General features: G+C 37.7%; 1 protein-coding gene across 4 annotated transcripts in view; it reads right to left on the bottom strand.

Moving 5' to 3' along the window:
* The window catches only part of LOC121731909 (RNA-binding protein Musashi homolog Rbp6), a 618,826-nt gene extending 600,981 nt beyond the window's left edge, over positions 1-17,845 (bottom strand). For all 4 annotated transcript variants that reach the window (XM_042121592.1, XM_042121594.1, XM_042121593.1 and 1 more), the window contains exons 1-2: positions 17,638-17,845; positions 17,527-17,567 (exon numbers count right to left, since the gene is read on the bottom strand). In XM_042121592.1, the coding sequence (XP_041977526.1) occupies positions 17,527-17,567; positions 17,638-17,696 (100 nt within the window). In that variant the 5' untranslated portion in view covers positions 17,697-17,845. The remainder of the gene's footprint in view (positions 1-17,526; positions 17,568-17,637) is intronic.
* Positions 17,846-20,328: the final 2,483 nt, after the last annotated feature.

The raw sequence follows: 20,328 nt of genomic DNA, 5'->3' as shown, positions 1-20,328 counted from the left end.
AGCCAACAGACTTGCTTTGTTGTAACTAGAATTATAGAAATATTAATAGTGATTTGCTAGATAGTGAAAAAGGTCACATTGCAATTCACATAATATTATGTGTCATATTTTTTAGACTTTCTTTTCACCGCTGCGCGCTGTACATAGTGGTGAAAAGAAAGTGCATAAAATAGTAGACAAAATATGAATAAACATTTTTGTTTGATTTTTTCATTAAATAAAGTTCTTATACATTAAGTTCTTAATTTAAAAGACCTTTGTAACATAAATATAAAACTCAAAGGTGACTGACTGACATACTAGTGATCTATCAACGCACAGCCCAAACCACTGGACGGATCGGGCTGAAATTTGGCATGCACGTAGATGTTATGACGTAGGCATCCGCTAAAAAAGAATTTTGATCAATTATATCCAAGGGGTTAAAATAGGGGATGAAAGTTTGTATATAATAATACTTGTTAACGTGAGCGAAGCCGCGGGCAAATGCTCGTTATAACATAAATGTAAGAATTTCAAATAGGAAAATTCTAGCAACATCGACCAAACCTACGAAGCATAAAGTACCTACTTCTGTCGTATATAATTCAATAACTTAGCCCTTAGGCAATGAAGTGTAGTTATAACTGATGGCATTTTACATGTTTCATTAGATAAACTGTTGGCACTCTACTTGGCCATAATACAGTAACATGGAATGTCCGAGCAATAATCATAAAAACTGAGGATCAACGCAGACGGGCCACTAGATACCGGTGTTTTGAGTAGGCAATTCCGGCCACAGAGAACGTGTATAACAATTCTATACTTGACAGTAATGACAACGTTGAAGTACGAGGTGTAATTTAAAAACAGGATCAGCACGGGCCACAAGCAATATTGCTCGCCCTTCCTAGAAATAAATGGTATAATCAAAATGACGAAACTCAGAGTTTCATACAAATTTTGACATTTTATACTTTAGTTCTTCGATTCTAGTCTTTACGATCGCTTCGTTTCCATGCAAGTCTTTACAAATTCAATTGTAAAAAAATATTTAAGATTCTTATAGTCAACAGGTTGTCGCGTCGCGATCTAGTGTCCTGTCTGCGCTGCACTATCCAGGTATAATGATAAAACTCAATTAATATTCACTTTGAGTATTAAAACACGCAAATGTGAGTACTGTCTTAAGTTTTCAGTAGGTTTTGTTCATAGCTCTATTATACTGATAGAGAACGATATTCTTATTAATATTCTATATAATTTTAAAAATTTTACGCACTATTTAACGTGACCAATTAAAATATAATTAGTCAATATATTATTGAATAGCATTAAAACTCAAATATAATTAGTTATCTTTACTCTGCAAATGTTTCAAAGAATTCTCACTATTTTCAACTTACCTACTGAAATTAATTATATCAAGTGGGATATCAATATATCGAAGAGGATTTGTGAAATATAATTTTATCAAGCCTACTTGCAATTTGCATGCATTTTCTTTTTCCTACTTGCATGTACCGTACAAGTGTAAGCATGTCCAAATTAGGTATATTAATAGCTTTAATTTAATTTTAATTGTATTAAAATCAACCTTGATCACTCAGCAGTTCGTCGAAGCTCGGCGGGCGACTATTAATGTAGTTTCTCGGAAAGGCCGGACCAAGTAGGAACTATTAATTATACCGACGACAAACATTAGCCCTTCCTAGAGACCTATAGTGCTTTGTCGATATACTTTTAAACCGACATAGGATGAAACTGTTTTCATCCTAGGTTATTATGTTGTTATAATATTATTATGTTTATTAGATGCAGCCAGCAACTCCGATGCGTCAAAATTCGTATATCGCGCGGGAGACGTATCCGGGAAAGTGTCCTATATTGTTTCCCGGGACTCAAAATATACCCCCCTATCCGCAAAATCGGCTTAGGGATTTTGGCGTGAAGAGGTTACAGACAAACAAACACACATTCACATCTATTAGCATGATAGAGATATTGTAGCTAGTAAAGTTTGTACAACTCAACCTTTAAAGCAATGATTTGAAAAAAATATTTTTTGCTAAATTATTAATATGAACAATAGTATTATTATGATACTTGCGTAGATACTTGCTAATAAATTATATTTTGCTAAGCCTATAATCTGTTTTGACAACGTATGATTTATTCACCGAGGTACGCAAAAATAGAGTAACGTATACTACTATAAAAATATTTTTAAAGAAAAAAAAATTGTAGCAAGACAGATTCGTAATGAGGCCAACGATACAGAGTGGCGATTGCGATTCATAAATAAAATATTGAAAAGCCACCAGATGTGTGAAAGATAATATTTGGATTAAACGCCCAGTTATATTTTCTCTTGAAATTAAAAGAAATTAGATCACGTTAATATATTAAAATATAATAAAAAGAGCTCTACGCGTTACACTTACACTAGTTGTAGCTTCTATTTCTTCAAAGAAGTTTTGAGTTTGGTTTTATGTTTAAAAAGCACGTATAATAAAACCAGAAGATCCACTGAATATAGTTTTAGGAAATCAAAAATTTTACAGTTTACTTATAAAATTTATTTTGTGACTTATTAACGCAAATTAGCTATATCTTTAACTATCAGTTTATGAAATAAATTATTATATTTTAAAATATATTTGTACATTATATTATTTAGAGGGCGAGAAAAACTGTTTACTTTTAAATCTACGAAGCAGACGACGAAAATCATAAATAAACCACGAGAAAGTAACAAAAATTTCAAAACGTCTCAACTTCTAGTCTTTACGCCACCGTCAATTAGCATCTCGTTTGAAGATGCGCTTCTGTCTCCCGTACTCAAAAAGTAACAACTCAAAGTCGTTCGATGCAAAACAAACTCTATTATTTGAGTGGTAAAGTTGAGAGTAAGCAGAAAAATCCTCGTCATACGCCGTTGTATGACGAGATTGGAAGTGTATGAAGTCGTGTGCGCGACATATGAGTAATGACAACAGCGTTGTACCGACAACCGACAGTCTGGACCTAAGAGTAAGCAAACATGCAGAGAGAACTAAGAATATAATAAGAATATAATATAAAATAATATTATGCCTATAACCTCAAAAGTGTCTTTAGTTATCCTCCCTCTTTCATGATAGGCAAACCATTGCTTTATGATTCCAATGTCTTTCTTTTATCCTTTTTGTCAAGTTCGCTTTAAAACGACAGAGAGCAATATCAGCACCTTATAATATGGTAAAAATATTACTATCGTAAAATTTTTCGTTATCATTAAATTATTATCGATCGATATTTAAATTTAAAATTAAAAAAAAATTAAAATTGTATAAAATTGTTAAGTAGCATCTCCATCGTGGGTATCGCAGAGTGCAGACACAATAGATTTTCAGTTGTTATGCGGCAGCCGGCTACCGCTTGGGAATGGGTTAACCACGATATGATTGGAGATTAGACGTATTTTTACTATGAATTGTCATCAAAATTGTAAAGAAATCAGAAGCAAAGCAAAAGATATCTAAATAATCATTTTCCTTCAATATTCCTAATAATGGTGAAGTTCTCAAATCTCAAATATTACTTCGATTATAACTGAATTTGTACTAAGTAAATTAGATATGTTTAACGTTTTTTAGTAAAGTTTCCTTCTATTATACAACTTCTTACTCTAAGGTCTGAACTATCGCAGATGCGTACAGATGAAAAGACTTTATATGCGCTCCGGAAAATAAACCAAACTAAGTATATTTCTGGTTGCGCCAACTGTTGCAGGAATAATATTGCGAGTATACCGACGTTTCAGTCTTTAACATCAAATAAAATACATTTTTTATGAAGCAGGTACGGTGGAGTTATACTCGATTGTGCTTAAGAGGATACACCAGGGGCTAGAGAAATGAAAAAAAAGTACGTGTAATATCTAATAGCTGTCTCCCTTACCTCAAGCCTATACCGCAGAACGCGATAGAGACAACTGCAGAAAATCCAGAAAATCAACGATTCGTTGTCACCTGATTCCTTCTCCAAAACTTAACCGATTTAAGTACTTTTTTCATTAAAGATTAAAAAAAGGCTTGAGCTGTGTTCCTATGTTTTTCTTTTTTTTGTATAATCTAGCCAAATCTGTTTTCTGGACGTTTGAACACAGCGGAAAATCTGGCTAATTTTTTGGGTTTTTGAACGTTCATATCCTATTTAATAATTAAATTATGAAAAAAAAGAAAACATAGGGACATTGTATTAGTGGCCGTAGATATTTAGGAAAAAAATTATAACTCTACTAGCATTATCCAGGGAGGAAACAGGGGACAACGTTTGTATGGAAAAAAGGGCGGTGTGGACTCCTCTTAAGGCTCACTAAAATATGTGAAATACAAATATTATTTGTTCTCTGAAGGTTTGTAAGAGGTTACAAGTAACAACATACTTGTAACATAAACTTATAAAGTAGGTAAAGGTTCTTCTATAATATTAAAATTAATTTTGTTACGATTATTTGAATACTGAAAATATTTAAGCCTGAAAACCTTTACCTACTTTATAAGTTTATGTTACAAGTATGTTGTGACCTCTTACAAACCTTCAGAGAACTAATTTAATATTTGTATCTGAGCAAAGGTGCCAAATTTAGTGTATGTATGTATGTAAATTTAGTGTATGTATGGTTGTATGTTTGTGTTCGCATATCTCTGGAACCACAAGTCCGATTTAAGTAATTCTTCTTTTGTTGTATTAGATTTTGTTCAACTTAGAGAATAGTGCAGGTTTCATCAAAATCGGTGCAGTATTTTTTGAGATACGGAATTCTAATTCTCAATTACGTACAATTTTGAAGGCGGTTTTATCTTTTTAAAATACATTATTCTATGTGGAAGGCAAAGGCAAGCAGATCTTAAATTATATTATGACTTAGTACTTTGTAGTTTGTAGTAATATTTGCATACTCATTGTAGTAGAATATGTGGAAAATGTAAAAGCTAACACCTTATTGTACCATATTCCTAAGCAAATAAAATGATTTTGATTTGATTTGATTTGATTTACCTAATACATTAACTGTGTAGTATGTAAATATCTTTATTAGTGAAAGTGTTATTAAATAATTAAAGCGACTTGCAATACTTCTTGCATCGCGCTCTGATGAATATAATCGTGGAGTGACGGTGGTTGCGCCGAAGTTCCTGAGATAGTTTGGCAAGCTCGGCAGATATCATTCAAAATAATTTAGATCACCAATAAATCTGTCTTATCCACAGGTCTTATCCTTCAACTGTCCGCGTCATTATGGCGTGTTTCTTTACGATTCGCGTGAAATATGCAGTGATTCTTTAGAGCACAAATCGTAAGAATGGCAATGTATTAATTATTTAAATATGCGGTGTACCGTCGAAGAAATTTAATCATAGGCAGTTGACGGATCTGCTTCGGTTGGTCGGATTATGTCAACTTAAATAAAGTCGTGATCTGAATGCGACCAAATTACGTAGGTCCGCTATCTATCTATAGTCCTATGAATTAACTTCTCTGGTACTACTTTAGTATACTTATTGTATCTTTTATTATTATCACAACCTCTCAATGTAACTAAGTAAGTTACGAGTGTGCACGTATCCTTATTAATCTAATGTTACTAGAATGAATGTGTCTTGTGCTTCGTAATATGTTATCTATATACTGTCAGAACTACTTGTGTATCTAGACATAAGGTCTAGCCTAAGCGTAACTAAACTCCAACTAGGCGAAGTTCGGCAAATGGGCGTAATTACCAAAAGTTTGGAGTCCAAATTAAATAACGACAATCCTTGCGTCAGTCACCCGTTGCATATTCAACGTATGCTAAATGTTGAGTGCTGATTTACATTGATATACAGTAGCTGGCGCCAGCATTAAGGTCACAGCACACACATCAACTCGGAAAGGGATCGGCATTCGGCACCGTATCGCCTCGAGCCGTTCAATATTGTTTACGTATGAAACTCCCTACTGCAGTCTGCAACGCACACTGTACGGAACCGTAACGTAATCGCCTCGCCTCGGAAGGGGACAGCGGTCGGCGAGCCGTAAGCGAGGCGTCGCCTAGCCGTAGCCGAGTTGACATACAGGCGCTACTGATAAGCTTTGCATACGTGCATACGTTAGGTTGACGCCTGGTTGACGGTGAGGCGAAGGCGATACGGTGACCATCCCTTTCCGAGTTGATATGTGTGCTGTGACCATTACTAGTTTGGCGCTGAATTAAGCTTTATCAATGTACCATCCAGTAGCTACTGTACAGCTGTAAGTAAACAATCAATGTTGCTTGCGCCTGTTACTGTATCAATGTTTAGGGCCCTTTCACACGACGTTTTTTAACGCTCATTTGCATCGATACAAACGCAAGTTAAACGCTCAGCAAACGGAAGGAAGCCGACACGTTTTAAACTTTATATCCGCCAAAAGGCGATGAAAACACGCATGAAGACGAGCGCATCAGAAACGCGCGTCGTCAGTGCGCAAAAAATACGTCGTGTGGAAAGGCCCTAAGTTAATGCTAATAACCGCTAGCACTCCAAGAAACGCTTGGTAGGCAAGCGTTTCTTGGGAGTTAAAAACGCATTTACAATCTTGTGTATTTAAGTTTGTTGTTGGGATAACACACGAACTTCTAAAGCTGCATTATTTTGTCTCTATGTATTATTCTACCACGGCCTTGAGACCTGATTCCTGAATATTAAATAAAAATCGGCCAAGTGCGAGATAGACTCGCGCGTGAAGGGTTCCGTAGACCGTACCACAATAGAGCAAAAATAGGCTGAAAATTGTGGTTCATTTATTTAAATTTTATTATAAATTATTAAAGTACAAATAAAACTGAGTATTTCGTGAATATTTCAAGTGCCTATGTATTGCTGTTCTTGATATCGAGCAAAAAGTCGAAAAAAAATCACGTTTGTTGTATGGGAGCCCCCCTTAAATATCTAATTTATTTTGTTTTTAGTATTTGTTGTTATAGCAGCAACAGATATATACACAATCTTTGAAACTTTCAGAAGTCTAGCTATAGCGCTTCTTGAGTTACACCCTGGAGACACACAGACAGACAGACGGACAGACATTCGATGTCTGTCCGTCTGTTTGTCTTAGTAATAGGGTCCCGTTTTTACCTTACGTAACCCTAAAAATTAAATAATTAACACAGTTTTAAAGCGACCATTTGCAAATGATCATTTAAAACTATAGAAAGCTAATATGAAGTAAAGTTTCTTATATTTGCTCTCTAAGAACTAGTTAATTCCAGTTCGACGATCGCAAGTGCGTAGCCGCCCTAACACTTTAGTACTCTACAACTCAAGTCACAGAAACAAATGAAGTAACATTTAATACCTTTACGAAGGAACCGAAGAGATTTGTATAACAAAGGTGAGGTAACATGCGCACGCGCAACAATTGTCGCTGACACGCGTGACGGCGACCGATCCCGTTCCAACATTGTGCCAGGTCAGACTGCGACCTATAGGCGCTTTGCAGACGACGGGACGGGGCGGGCTAGTCAACTTCGCTGCGTACGCCCGTCGATGTCTGCGGCTGCCCGCGCCGCGTACACAAAGCACACGCCGTCTGCGTTACTGCATGTAAACTGGTTTGTGTAATCCACGGCGGGCAGCCGCGGACATGCGCCGTCAGTGCCCGCCGGGCACCTGTGGTGCGGTCTTTTTGCCCATCATGTGCGTTGGTAATATAGGATTCCCTTTGTGCTATCGTTCGCGGCGAAACTGTCCGGCCCGCCCCGCGCTATCGTCTGCGCCTTAGCCTCGATTATACTCTAACGATTTTCAAGAAAACTGACTACTTACTTTACTAATGAGACAAGCGAAGACAATTGGTCGTCTTCCGGGTAAAATTAGAGAACAGAAAATAGAAATAGACGAAGTTTCGATAGTTCTCTTCTTACGGACCTTTAAAATGTTATGTAGATTACTAAAGAGTACTTTTTATTGTTAAAACTTTAAAGCCTTCTACTAACACAATATTTTTACCCTTAGTGGTTTCACTAAAACTAGCCAGCGAAGTTTTCCCCATGTGTCTACGAATTATGAACCATCAAGAACTTTTAATCGTAAAAGACGATTAGACTTTGTAGAAATTTCGTACAGGTGCATCGGTCGTATACCACTTTAAGCATTTAAGTTTTGTGCCATAATATAAACTGTAACACTAGGTATAATTAGAAGGTATATTTTATAATTACAAGTTATTAGGTAAGGTAGTTAGTGCCTTTAATAAGCACAAAAAGTATAATATGAATACCTTATGCTTGCACTACAATTTCTTGTAAGGTGATTAAAATTTACTATGTCCTATAAGGGTACATAGGTGACATTTTCTTCCGCACCCTCCCACCCAAGGAGACCTAAAAATGTAACATTTCACCTTTACCATTTATCAGCGATATTTAAATTCTGCGAGACCTATAAACAGACTATGACAGTTAACGGCACATCTCGTATGACCTCGGTTAGAGAAAATTGAACTCGCCACCGTGAAAGGGCAGTCAAGCAGGAACCGTGTAATGTTACTGCCATCTAATCTCTCTTTCCTTGTAACAGGTAGCACTAGCGCAGTCTCTACTACTCTAGTGCTACCTGAGGTTCAATTTACAATCTACTTCCGAAAGACTTATCTACTTTTACTTTTTTTATATACAAAGTTGAGTATCTACGACGTTTTTACCTTTTAGTTAGATGTATTTTTTTATTACCATGCACAATGATTAATGAGGAAAAGTAAATAGTTAAACTAAAATAAAATTAAACAGGCCTTGATGAAGTTTAAGTTTTAACCAATTTGTTTAAAAAGCCGACTGCAATATACCTACCCAGTATAACTCTAAAGACTAAGACGAATCTAAAAACTCCTTTATGACTCAATAGGATATTATAACTGAAATATTTTGCACTAGCACAGTAAACCAAAAATTTTGTTCGACGTTTGGCGACGTTTCTGTCAATATTCTGATATCCTATAAATGCCATAAACCAGTTGGACTGAGCCCTCAAAAATATAACCCGTCTTCTCGCAGTCGGTTAAATAAAAGTATATCGCAAGTATAATAATTCTATGACTGTACCTTATTCCTTTTAATATTAAGGTTATATTAAAGCGAGTAGTCTGTCCCTAAGGAAGCGTGGCGGATTGCCCCACTTAATAGCCGTATTTAAATTGTCCCTACGGCTACATTAAAGGGACGAATTTGTAAGATCACGCAAGACAAATTATGTTTGTACGCATCAACCAGACGTGGTTTTGATCTTCCTAATTTGCTTACACATTTGCTTCTAGAATTGAATAGCATATCCTTAGTCTTAATTTAGGGGATTTTTTAGAACCTTGCGTAATTTGAGGATCTTAAGAGGATACACCAGGGGCGAGAGAAATTGAAAATAGGTATTTGAAAATGTATTGCTGTCTCACCAATCTCAAGTCTCCCACCGCAGAGCGCGATAGAGACAACACGACAAAAGTGCTAAAAAAAGAACAGAAAATCTTCAATTCGTTGTCCGCTGATTCCTTCTCCAAAACTTAACCGATTTAAGTACTTTTTTCATTAAGAATTGAAGCAAGGCTTGAGCTGTGTTCCTATGTTTTACTTTTTTTGTATATTTTAGCCAGTTTTGTTTTCTGGGTGTTTGAACACAGAGGAAAATCTTACCATTTTTTTGGGTTTTTGGACGTTCTTATCTTTTTTAATAATAAAATTATGAAAAAAAAGAAAACATAGGGACATGCATTAGCATGTCCCTATGTTTTCTTTTTTTTCATAATTTTATTATTAAAAAAGATAAGAACGTCCAAAAACCCAAAAAAATGGTAAGATTATTATATGGCCACTATTAGTGGCCATAGATATTCAGGAAAAAAATCATAACTCTACCGGCATTATCCAGGGAGGAAACAGGGGACAGCGTTTGTATGGAAATACGGCGGTGTGGACTCCTCTTAAAAATGATATCCATACTTCCTTACTTAATCTATACTTAATATTATAAAGCGGAAGAGTTTGAACGCGCTAATCTCAGGAACAGTTCCTTAGATTATCGGACCAGTAGTAATTTACTACTGCCCCCGTAGACAAGTGGCAAAACGCTTACGTTAACGCTAACGCTAGCGCTACAAAATGTATGGATTTGACATTAGTATTCGCTAGCGAAGCGATGACTTATGTCAAATCGCATACATTTTGTAGCGCTAGCGTTAGCGTTAGCGTTAGCGCTTTGCCACTTGTCTACAGGCCCTGGTCCAGTAGTAATTCTTTCAGTGTTAAATAGACCATTTATTGAGGAAGGCTATAGGCTATATTATCTTATCACGCTAAGACTAATAGGAGCAAAGAAATAGAGGAAAATGTGGAAAAACGGGGGAAATTATTTGAAAGGGCTTAATTCACGAACTACTAGAGCAATTTTTCTGTTATTTGGCACAGATAAGAAGCAGACCACGTCAAGGATCATAGGCTATTTTTGTGGACCAATTTGTCAGTGAAATATCTGTCTTATAACAGACAGACAAACAAACGGACAGACGCCTAATTCCTTCCACCTTCACGCCTAAACTGCTGAATCAATTTTGCTGAAATTTTGTATGGAGATACTTGGAGTCTCGGGAAAAAGGTACGTTTTTGTGGAAAAAAAATATCTAATACTTTTTGTTTCCGGAAAAAATGTACGCGATAATCGAATTTTGGTGGAACGAAGTCAGCTTTTGTATAGTAAGTTCACTTTGCAACACTAAAGCCTAAACGACTTGTTGAATTCGAGCTAAAAGGCGAATCTAATGATACGCCCAGTAGCCCTAGCACGGCCATCAGTAGAAATGCGAAAGTATAGTCAAACTGTGGAGATAAACTTAAGGTGGCTTTCCGATATTTTTTCGTTCCGAAAAATTCAATTGCCACTTTATGACAGACTATAGTCCTAAAAATTCAAATAATATCCTACTCTATGACATATACTATAGTCTGTCATAAAGTGGCATTTTAATTGAATTTTTGTCGGTCGCGACTGCCCGCGGTAAAGATCGGAACGGCATCTTTAGTTTATGTCCACAGTTTGTCTATACTTTCGCATTTCTACTGGTGGCCGTGCTAGGGCTATTGGTCGTGAAAGTGACTCTAGATAACTCGCAATTACTTTTTTTATTTCTTATAAGCTTCGGTTATTCATTGTAATCAAACTATTTTAAAAGCGAGCTCTTGAATCGGTACCTAAGTATGGAAATATCTAAAACAGTATCACTATAAATGCACGTAGTTAATTTAAAACGACTTCAAGATTTATTATAAGGTAAGGGCTTAATTTTACGAGTCGCTCTTGATGGAAATCAATCAAGTGAAATTGAATCGTGTTTACAGAGATTAAGGTTCAAAATAAACACATCAATTTTCCCGGCAGCATCGGAAATTATCCAAAACTGAGCTTCAGTGTTTCGTCCCAAAATTGTTCGTGCACTCATAAAACATAGTAATAAAAATTTAATTTGTGATTTAACTAGTAGTACAATATTCGGACTAAACACCGAATAAATTAGGAAAATTGATGCTCTTGGATATAATAGTTTTGGGTGAAACACAAAACGAGCTAATTTTCGGACTAAACACCGAATAAATTATGAAAATTGATGCTCTTGGATATAATAGTTTTGGGTGAAACACAAAACGAGCTTTCATAAGCTCGTTTTGTTTAACCAAGTTAGCCTTCATAGGTTAACTTGGTTAAACAAGTAAATTAATATAAATGTATAATTTTCGAGCACATATTTTTTATAATACCTATCTAGTTATATGCCGATTTTATGTATTTCTTTGTATTTTCCTAAAGAGAACAGTTTACGACGAATCAAATTAACCAAAACCAATTGAAAGTTCAGTTATTTTCGTATTGATCTCGCGGTCGAATATGACAATATGTTACATCGAAATCGATACGGTGCGTACGCGCCGTCAGTAAGTATTTACGAAACGCCGATAGATTTTTTAGGATGCAATGCATTTATGCTGTTCCATACCAATTAAGCAATGCCTGACGTTCCGAACGGCCGAAATATATAAATTCTCTTCTGTTCGTCCCGTTGGGACGAACGTTTATACGACGAAAGACTCAACTTCTCTGGATTTTGATGCGGATGCGCAAAGGCTCTGAGGTACCTCTACTTCTGTATTGTTCTAATATTACGATTACGTCAACACATAAATGGGCCACACAAGCGACCGCGAACGACTTACACAGCAGTAATGAGTTTCTTTACAAAGCTAGAATAACTAACCTTGTCCTATATTGCACTCATTTGTGATATGACAAAAATCAGTTAAAAATATTAGTTACTGACAGCAGCAGTCAACGAAGTGTTGAAAATTAGAGTGAAGCCAAGTTACGTTGCGTTGTGTGGACGCAGCGGCAACGCAACGTTTTAAATACATATTTTTATAATTTGAGGTGTTGTGTCGTCAGCGATGTTTTGACGGAACTATGAAGAGAAAGTGACGTAAGAGAGTATAATGATGCGCAGAATTAAGAGAAATGACATATTGCTACGCTGTGACTTCCGTTGTGAAGCCGCAGTGGCGACACACCGACGATTTCAAAACATAACATTTTAAAATGTGCCACGTTGATGCATTTCGTCAGCAAACGCAATGTTTATGACAGGAAAAATTGGAGAGTAACTAATGACGTGCTACACTTTCGTCTTGTATTATCTCGTGTCGCCGCAAAACAAATAGCTTACAATGCCGAAACACGTAACTGCGTTGCGGCAGCACAACGCCAAAATTGGCGGAATTCTTTAGTATTTTATATGAGTTTTGAAATTTATAGCCGCTGATTTTGGCGGTGCGGTCATAGTAAAAGTAGGGGAAGTAAGTTATCTTCATATAAAGGCACCGCGCGCGCACACAACAAAATCTCGGCGGTACCCACGAAGCTAAACTGGCCGAGATTTTGTTGTGTGCCGTACGTGGCATTGATACTATGGCGCACACATACAAGCCGCGCGCTGTGCCTTTGTATGAAGATAACTTACTTCCCCTTCTTTTACTATGGTGCGTTGCCGCAATGCGGTTATGTGTTTTGGTCCTTATTCCATCCCGACGACGCAACGCACTACAATTTGGCCACTGGCCTCGCTTTTACTGAAGTATTTACTTTTTAGTTAGAGCGTCGTGAAGCGTGAGTTGTCGTTACGAGGTTGCGACATATTTTCAATATATTACAGTAGCATACAGTGCGTTCAACTATTACTTCAGAGATTTTATAATGACCCTTAATCCATTGGCAGTAAGGTACTATTAAAGACAAAATAACTATGAATGTACTGAAGAGGCTTTTTATGAAATTAACATCCTTAAGAGGAATTTGGGTAGATAAGCGTAGTTAGTGTTTATTCTGTGTATTGTGATGTAAGGACGATATCACAAAAATTAGCAGGTCAGTACAAATATCGACGTTAGGGACATTAAAATAACTTTCAATACCAGTGCGCCTTGTACAGTGGCGGTTACGACGCTCGCCGCGTTCTTAATAGGGCGAAAATGTATGAAGAAATTTGAGAGCGTTTCTTATTTTTCTTATAAATGGAAATGTTATTTATTTTTATATAAAATATTTAGCTATTCGTTTAGGGGACTAAATAAGCAACCATTTTTTTGTATATTTATTTTTCTTAGTTCAGTTTAAATACACTAGCTAAATAGCTATAATGGTACCCTAATTAAACCCCATTTTTTTATCTTTTGCGAATATTGTGATGGTTAAAACGTATTTATGTAGAAATGTTGTATGCGGCTATAACATTTTTATGGTGTATACGTGGAGATGAATATATTATTACCTTTCATTTGAAATCAAAATATCCTCGCAGTGTGACTCCTAATTCTTTAAAATGGTACCTGAAAATCGCTGATATTTGTGAAAAAATGTGATAGCGTCCTTAAAATTAAAAATTATAAAACATACATTATGCAAATTTTAATTTTTTTTAAATTTACAAGTAAATATTGCATACTGTATTTTATGAATATTTATTAGCCGCATTCTTTCGTAACATCTCAAGTTTTGCATCTTTTAACTCTACCCAACACACATGTATTAATAACCATAAACTGAACCATCAGAACAACCAAAGAACCAAACCAGACCCCCGAATCTCTACCCCTAAAACAATACCCTTTTCAGATACATTAACATTTCATGAGAATGCCATTTAAAAAAAATGTAGTTTGATCGAATCGAATAAAGAACGAAGCTGCAATTCAGCTTTAAAATAGTAGAATGTGTTTAAAATATTTAACTGTGCACGACATTGTGGCACTTTCGTACAAGGCCACACAAGTTTCAGTCGTTTACCTAAAAACAAAAACCTATTTCGTACAATGTTGTGATTCGTACCACATCGGGTATTTTATAGGTACATATGTGAAATATTTACAAAGTATATTTGTCGCATAAGGTTCAGGTCACATCGAAATATGACGTGACGCGACGATGCGTAACAGCGATAAAAATAAAATGTAAAATCATAACAGCTTTGTCAATACTATACTCTATACTCTAACTCTTTTGCACGATTACGTCGCGTGTCATTGCGTTTTGTTTCGGTGTGTCCTGACCCTACCCTTCAATATAGTATTACTTCATAAACAAAATTAATTCAGGCTGATTCTCTTTTTTAAATCATCATAGGTTAGGCAGTTTTCGCCTAAAAGGATATCAAACAAGCTGACATTAACATTTACAATGTAGTGATATATTACTGCTGATGATGATTTCTAAAATATGCTCCCGTGATCTATAAAAATATTCTGCACGTCAATATCTTGATATATTACATATCATAGGCCGCCCTTATCTCATGTTGAGATTTTTTAATATGACAACACTGCCCATGAGATTAGGCGCCGAATATGATATCTTATCAGTATCTTAGCAAGGTGTTAACGTATAAAGTAAACATGCCAGGGAAATGATAACACGACCGAGTCGAGGATGCTCCACGAGTTTTGATTTAAAAATTAAAGCGCGAGTCAAAATTAAACGAGGGTTCCGTATAAGCAAAGTACGGTCCTTTTACTTTCTAATAACAAAATAGTAATTTATGATTTTTTATGTCAAAATATAATGGACGAGCTTTTGCCCGCGGCTTCGCTGGCGTTAAGAAGTATTATTATATACAAACTTTCATCTCCTATTTTAACCCCTAGGAGGTAGAATCTATCAAAATCCTTTCTTAGCGGATGCCTACGTCATATCATCTACCTGCATGCCAAATTTTAGCCCGATCCGTCCAGTGGTTTGGGCTGTGCGTTGATAGATCACCATGTCAGTCAGTCACCTTTGAGTTTTATCTATATAGATTGGGGATCTCGAGACACATTCTGGAGACAGATCACTCGTTTTTACGCTCTCAATATTTATTTTTACCAATTCAAGGACCATTGCGGGCGTAACTACGCTGAAGTTCAGTCGCGTAACTTCGGCATAGTGTGTTTATACACTGTGGTTACGGAATCCTAAAAGGCGAACTAGTTTAAGTAGTTTGGCAACACGCCATCAATTAAATGAAAAAGTCCCGGCAACAATGAGCAAGCGGCTAATGAGAAAATATGTCCTAGGCACTAAAAAATCTATATTAACGCAGATTTCCCGCTACTGATCATAATAGCAATACTTATAAATCTATTGTTTTATTATTGCTAACTGTACTAGATACCAGTTACATACCAGGGCCCTGATTCTCATACCTCGAATTACTTCGATCGCAACCCGTCTCACGTGTAAAATATATCTATACTATTACTATAATATTATAAAGCGGAAGAATTTGTTTGTTTGTTTGTTTGTTTGAACGCACAAATCTCAGGAACTACTGGTCCTATTTGAAAAATTATTTCAGTGTTAGATAGCCCATTTATTGAGGAAGGCTATAGTCACGCTAAGACTAATTATAGGAGCGAATAAATATAGGAAAATGTGGAAAAAACGGGGGGGAAATTATTTGCAAGGGCTTATTTCAACGCACTAATCTCAGGAACTACAGATCCGATTTGAGAAAATTCTTTCAGTGTTAGATAGCCCATTTATCGAGAAAGGATATAGGCTTTATATTATCACGCTAATACTAATATTATGTGTGTGCAAAAGTGAGACAGCTTTTAGTAGACTTTGGAGCAATGAGAATTGGGCCCAAAATAAGATATGTTTCGTTAGATTTATATATAAATTTTCTTTCGAGATATTAGATAATAATAATAATATTTTATCTGCAATAACTTCTAGCAATATGTTGACAAAGTATAAATATAAAACAGAATATCTCAGATATAATTTTTTATCGTCGGTAGAGAATTAGGAGTTTATATTTATGTTACTGGTCAAATAGTCGGCGATACGAGGTTTCTGTCTATAAAACAAAGATTGCGACATCATTTCCAGTATTACGTTTTCTATTGTAAACGACATAATGAACGATTAACATAATCTTTTGAGAACGACGCGTGCAATTCTCACAAGCCGTATCATCGCACGTCAGTCGTTTCATCAGATCGAATCGAACGTCCTAATTGAACCTAGAATAGGCCTAGAAGAATACTGTTGGCATGGACGTGGCGGATCAAAGTACAGCGTGGGCGGCGACCCAATACCTCGACGCATCTTGCGCCAGCGCAGCCCGGCTCACTGACAACTGTCGACGCGCGCCGCGCCACAAACACGTAAATGGAAAATGACGCGTCACATGCCGTATATGATAAGACTCATAGTATGAGCGCACTACGCATCAATTAGAAAAACTTCCGCGCCGCTAATTACGTGACGCTCGAACGAAAAGAAAACTCAAACGCGCTTCGGATTGGAATAAAACAATATGAGTGTAAATTATCTAATTTTGTATTAATTTAACTTTCGCATAATAACAATTCATTTGAACAGATATAAAGCCAATTGTCGGTATAATAATAGACGGTTAAGCGTAAAGGTACCGGCGCAGTGCTCTACTTAGCTCCTATTATCGAGATTGAGGTTATGTTGTGATAACTCTTTAGAATAAAAACAGCCGGAGGCGGCTGCAAAATTTGACCGTACCACCCTCGCAATAGGGACGATTTCGGCGGACGGGGGAGGCGCCGAGTGCCGACAGCGGTGCGACTGCGCGCGCAGCCGGCATGGCCGCCGCCGCACACCTGACTGCCGGATACCTCAACGTGTTAACTGAATTACTGAATCACAGCACGCTGCACGCGCCCCGGCACGCCGATCGTCGGCCGGCGCGCCGGACCCCCCGGCCGGCCGGAGCCGCTGGAATGGCCCCCGCCGCTCCCGAACCTCGCAACGCGGAAATCAGCTGACTACCAAAACTTTGCCGGCGGCTGGCTCGGCGGCAACTTTTGCGCAGAACGTCACTCGCCTCAATCCATATCTAGGCCTCAGCGTAACCGGTGAACAGTCGAGACCGGCGGGCGCATCGGATGCACTTCCGTCGCGCGGGGCCGGAGCGGCCGGTGGTCGACTTGCGTACCTGGACTAGTCTGCCAGCTGAGGCCGCCGACGAACATCTTCCTGCAAGACAAACGTGACCATTAGACGGTGGTCCGGGAACCACCCCCCCGTCCCCGGTCGGCGCACCTACCCCGGGTCGTTGGGCACTTCGGCGGAGCCGGGGGCCGCGTCCTGGTTCTGGGTCTCCATGGGCTAGGGCCGGCGCGGGGCGGCCAGCGGTACACTACGACTACGAGCGAGCGACGGCGCGGCGGGGACGGCTCCCGGAGTCGCTCGGTTGCACTACCGACTACCGGCACGAGACTGCCGCGCCGCGGCGCACCGCGCCACGCAGCGCCCGCCCCCCGCGCCCGCCGCCCCCCGCGCGCCCCCCCGCCGCCCCGCCGCGCTCGCCGCGCCCGCCGCGCCCGCCGCCCGCGCGCCACTCGCGCTGCCGCATCGATTCATTCACTCCGCGTACAATTATTCATCTAGCCGCACGACGACGGGGCACGGGCAGCGCGCGACCACGTGAGCGCGCACACGTGCTCGCCCCCGCCGCCCGCGCGCACCGCCCCCCGCCCGCAGCGAGCACGCCCACCGCCGCGACCCGACCCCCGCGCCCACAACTTCGCCGACCCCCTCCCGTAAACTTCCCAAACTTTCGGCTAGCTTTCGATTACCCGAAACAATACCGAAAATATATTTTTGCCCTACACTCCAAAGTTACACAGACCCGTTGCACACAAATGCCGAGCTAGATATAAAAATATTTCTAGGCTGCGAGAAAATGACGCATACAAAGTCGTGACGAACATGACGCTTCCGTTACCGCGTGAACCGTGAACATTATCTGCCGGCGACGCGGCGGCACGCGGCGGTAAACATTGCGAAACCGCCGTAGCGCGAAAACCTCCGACTACGGACGCGCCGCGCTACGAGACCGCTACGAGCCGCTACGACGTAGCCTGTACTTAGTGGAATATATTATTTATTTCACATTCAATTTTATTAATTATTATTTATTACTCATTCAATTATAATTACTCGACGTCTCGTTATATTTTCCTTCTTTTATAATCGTTTGACGTTTCTATTCTATAAAATAATTTATTTTACTCTAAAATTCTATAAATTTATTTTACTCGTCTGAACAATGTTGAAATGACAAACTATAAAATAGCATACATTTAAATATAGGTAGGGTAATTACAAATAAACTCAATGCTTACAAATTGTGTCAACTAGAGTAAAAAATATTGGTTTTAATAGCTGCTGTTACATCGGTATAAAATTGGCGAGTAAAAATAAAATATGATCGTATCTGTTTTCACTCGAAAAATATTGAGTAATCCTTATTTACAAACACTCATTTTATTACGTTTTCAGTTTACATTCAAGCTACAGTACATTTATCCACAGTAACAAGTACGACAGACTTACATCTAGCCTACACTTACGTACATAATATAATTAAAATCAATTAATACATAACTACTTACAATACGCATAAAGTGCGTTTAAAGTACTCTATGATTGGCAGCGCTCCAGATATTGGCACTTTGAAACTAAATCAAGAATCGTCTGATCAAAATATAGAATTTACTTTTGTAAAAGAACATATAATGTTTTCACGGAAAAATTAATACGTTTAAGGGCCGATTTTTCAATCGTCAGATAAATTTTACCAATGGAATAAATTTAACGTTTTCACAGATTTTATATGGATATTTAAATGTCAAAGTGTCATATTTATTCTTTAGGTAAGTTATCTGACGATTGAAAAACCGGCCCTATTATCTATTATATGGTCAAAACCACAAGACAAATCACCGTACTTCACATTATGATGTCTATAAAAAAAAAAAAAAGGTTACTATGAATTATTGCCATGATGACAAGTATCTATAGTCTTTTCCAAGAGGTTGCTGACCGCTGCAGCTGGTATAAACTTTAGAGTTTAGACCAGGGATTCCGAAACTTTTTCATCCTGCGGCGCAGTTACACGTCAATATTTTGTCGCGACGCCCTACTCTACCTAGCTATTAGTAAAAGCTACATAAATAAACACCTTTAATGATTACACTTAGGTTATGCAGGTAAAAATAATAAACATCTATTTAATCATCTACCTGCTTCATTTAATTAATATTATAATATTTTTTTTTATATTTGTGGTTTTGGATAAGGATGGGGGATCGACTCACGGCGCCCTTCTTGCCTTTATACGACGCACCAGGGCGCCGCGGCGCACAGTTTGGGAACCCCTGGTTTAGACTAAAAACACATTTAAGATCTTACGTATATAATCCTCTAAACTTAGTAAGAAAAATTAAGATAATAAGAAGACTAGCTCTATCCTGCGGCTCTATAAAGACAAATAAAAATATTATTTATTTTTACAAAAAAGTAAAATTGGCACTTTTCGGCCCGCAGCCTCCGAATTAGACTTAATTTTTCACTTAGAGAATATAGTGTTTAGTATATTAGTGTTTATTTATAAAATAGTTTAATTTTGTATTTTTATAATAGTAGGCAGTGTATAAAACTATTTCAGCTTGTAAATAAAAATACTCAATTATTAGTGTAATAAAATGTAAATTGTTAACTTTTTTCTCCCATGGTTTAGAGATTTTATGTCATATAATAAAATGTTCAGCTTTCAAGCCCTTTCATTTGATTTAAGTATGGATGTGCTACATCTTGGGTACGGCTTCCATACAAAAATGCCCCTTGTTCTTTATAGTTTGTGCGTTATAAGATGATATGGGTGACAGTTTTCATATTCCTTGCTACGGGTTTCTTTTACAAGTAAACAAAAAAAAAACAAATGTAATAAATT

Source organism: Aricia agestis, chromosome 11 (assembly GCF_905147365.1).
Source record: "Aricia agestis chromosome 11, ilAriAges1.1, whole genome shotgun sequence".
NCBI classification, from domain to species: domain Eukaryota; kingdom Metazoa; phylum Arthropoda; class Insecta; order Lepidoptera; family Lycaenidae; genus Aricia; species Aricia agestis.
Note: the sequence above shows the minus strand (reverse complement) of the source record. Positions and strands in the feature narration are given on the sequence as shown.